A 3,443-nucleotide genomic window follows, 5' to 3' on the forward strand; every position below is an offset into this window, starting at 1 on the left:
ACATCCGTTTTTAATTCTGGTAAGTCTTTCGTTTTTGTCATCATATTTAATATTTGGTCTATTTAAGACTTTTGACGGAGTTCTTGGTACTTTCTTACTTTGAGAAAATGTTTTTTCCATTTCTTTTGACCTATTTCCTTGTCGATATTCGTCAGGTATGTATTCATTAGAATCCATACTTTATTTTTCCCGATAAAACTACCCTACCCGCTCAACGTGCCACCAAAGGATGATCGATTTATCAAGCAATAGTTTTAGTCTCTTACGTGTATAGATTTATTCTTCACATAAATTAATTTTAAGATATTTTGGAACTGTTATATTTAGGAGTACCCACCTTTAATTTTTATATAATAAATATATATATTAGTGGAATATAATTTAAATTTTTTCTCTAACGTCATTTTAAATTAATTTCTACGGATTTGTTTGTTACTAATTGGCTGTATACTAATAAATAGTAATTCATTTACAATTTGATCATTTATATGGCTCCTAACTTTTGATGAGCAGTTTATTTTCATATTGATTAAATTGCTTAGTAACCAACCTCTATTATTTATATTTACTTGGATACCATTGTCACAAGTACAATTGGGTTGACGTTTTAATTATTTTTTAACATGAATTCTACAGAAATTCTATTCGCCAGAAAAACCTTGAAATCGTCACAAACTTGGTCCGACAAAACTAAGACTGATATACGGGAAAGGAAGAGAAACATACTATATTTAATTCATTGTTATTTAGTCGAACATAAACTGTGTGATACTGCGGAAAATTTGATGAAAGAAGCTCAACTTTCTACGGAATATCAAGTGTGTGAAAATGTAGATTTGGAAATAATATTACAAGAATATCAGAGTTATTATTTTACCAAGTTTCAGAAATATCCGAAAATTGTGAAAAAATTGGAAGAGTCGGTTGGAAGTGCAAAAGTTAAACCAAAATCTAGTGCAAGAATAAGGCAAACGCCACAAGCTGAAGAAATTAATAAGCCAGAAGTCTGCAATTTTCCAATCGTAATAAAACCTTTATTTGAACAAGTTAACGATGTCCATTGTGAAGAAAAAGAAACCTCAGACATTTCCGATTTTGATATTATTCCTGCCGATATGAAAGATATGGCCGACCAAATAAAAAAAGAATTTATTTCAACAAACGTCGAAACAACTTGGGATGACTGTATAGGTCTTTCCAGCGTAGTGGAAAAACTAAAAGAAGCTAGCGTTTATCCTTTGTTATATCAAGATTTATTTAAAAACGTTACAACATGGAAAGGTGTTCTATTGTTTGGCCCTCCCGGTAATGGAAAAACGTTACTGGCAAAAGCAGTGGCTTCTGAAGGTACCACGTTTATTAATGTTACTAGTAGTACCTTCATTAGCAAATGGAGGGGAGAATCGGAAAAGATGTTGAAACTGCTGTTTCAGTTGGCTAGGAAATTTGCCCCTACTACTATTTTTGTAGACGAAGTTGATGCATTAGTTCACCAGGAATCTCACCACGAAGCTTCTAAAAGATTCAAAAGCGAACTACTAACGCAAATAGATGGTGTTCAGAACTGTCCCTCAAATGTTTTTGTACTTGGTAGCACTAATTCTCCGTGGAATCTGGATGCTGCATTATTAAGACGCTTTGAAAAACGAATATTGGTACCACTGCCAGATGAAACTTCGAGACAGAAACTTTTAAGAAAGTACTTGAGTCATAATGATATTCAAACGAATGAGTTAGAGCAACTGGCTAAGCTTACTGAGAATTTTTCAGCGTGTGACATTAAGTGTTTATGTAAAGAAGTAACAATGACTGTTATACGTGAAAAAATAAATGAAATAAATAAAAAGGGAAGTAATAAAGTTCAAATGGATACAAGAACTATTACCTTTAAAGATGTTATCGATGCTTTGGAAAGGGTTTCCTCCAGTGCCATGGGGAGTAATATTAATAAATATTATGAGTGGAATAAAAAATACGGATCTTGGTGAATTTAATTAAAAAGTGTGATTTTATATTTTTGTGTAAAATAAAAGTGTTGGCATTCATTTCTTACTTATTGATATTCTTTTATCTATTGATATTTACTTGTTCTACGAATATCCGTATAATCTACACCCGTTACAAGTTCTGGAACTATTTCTTTGTAGGTAGCATTTTATGGTATCTATTGTGATAATTTCCATATTGATATATGATATATAAAATTGTGATTCATTTCCATTAAAGTAGATAACCCATTACAGCTCACTACTAATGGTATTTTTAATATTTCAATTTTGTATAAACTTTTATAATTTTCGTACTCTTTTCGTCGAGTACACAAAATAAATATACGAGTCTCTCATCATTCTCCAGGAGAATTGTGAAAGACTCGAACTGAACGACAACGCTCCATCCATTAGTACCATTAGATACAGCTTGCTTGTAGACAAGATGAGAAACATAGCTATTTCCGCGGGAGCTATACAGGGTGGCCAAAAGAAAAAGAGGCATTATCAGGAGCTACGACAACTTTTTTTGAAAAAGTCAGTGACAGGTCAATTTTTGATTAAAGGGGGACATATTTTTTTGGTATTGTCGATTGTTTTACTTTTACCCCTAACCCAGGGAAAGAATCACCCCAAAATTGTTTAATAGCAATGGGTACATATTAAATAAGATATCGTTTGAAAGCTTATGCAATTTCCTATACATTAGTAAAATATTACAATCGAAATTACCGGTAAAATGTGTCCCTCTTTAAACAAAAAATTGACCTGTCTGCTTTTTCAAAAATGTTGTAGTTCCTGATAATGCCTCTGTTTCGTTTGGTTACCCTGTATGTGATTCCTGTGGTTTGCCGCTTCTTTCAGTAATTTTGGTTTTTATAATATATTTCAGCTCACCAGGTCCAAGGTTTTTATCCATCTATCTAATTTTAGCTTTGCATCTTTATTAAGTATCCAGGTCGCGCTTGCGTAAAGCACGTTCGGTGGATAACTGTCCTAAATGATTATATCTCATCTCTATATATATATTTTTTGAAGTTATACTTCTATACGCGAGCTCCACGTTGGAAATTTCTATGGGAGTGAATCTGTGAAATCATTACATATGTAAGATAATGAGTAAGAGAGAGACAGATGATATACTTTCTCTCTCTTCCTCTCTCGAATATAAAAATGTTCCTTTTGTATATATATTTAATATATATATATATATATATATATATATATATATTATATATATAATAAAATATTTATTAATATTATTATTTATGTGATATGTTTTGTATTATTTATTAAATGTTCATAATTATTATATTAGTCTTTTGTATTTCAAAATAATAATCTCAATAAATCACTGTATGACCCAGAACTGTCAATTTTGAAATACGTTTGTGTCATGTCCTCGGTAGAATAGTAGTCAGTATCCCCGCCTGTCGCGCGGGAGACCGGGGTTCG

The 3,443-nt window shown here is 31.8% G+C and overlaps 1 protein-coding gene across 1 annotated transcript; it reads left to right on the forward strand.

Annotated features, from left to right (window-relative positions):
- The first annotated feature begins 589 nt into the window (after positions 1-589).
- Positions 590-2,237, forward strand: LOC140438137 (katanin p60 ATPase-containing subunit A-like 2). The gene has a single exon (XM_072527850.1). The coding sequence runs from the start codon at positions 624-626 to the stop codon at positions 1,986-1,988; it is 1,365 nt and encodes a 454-aa protein (XP_072383951.1). The 5' UTR covers positions 590-623; the 3' UTR covers positions 1,989-2,237.
- The last annotated feature ends 1,206 nt before the right edge of the window (positions 2,238-3,443 follow it).

The sequence above is a fragment of the Diabrotica undecimpunctata genome, chromosome 4 (assembly GCF_040954645.1).
Source record: "Diabrotica undecimpunctata isolate CICGRU chromosome 4, icDiaUnde3, whole genome shotgun sequence".
In the NCBI taxonomy this organism is placed as follows: domain Eukaryota; kingdom Metazoa; phylum Arthropoda; class Insecta; order Coleoptera; family Chrysomelidae; genus Diabrotica; species Diabrotica undecimpunctata.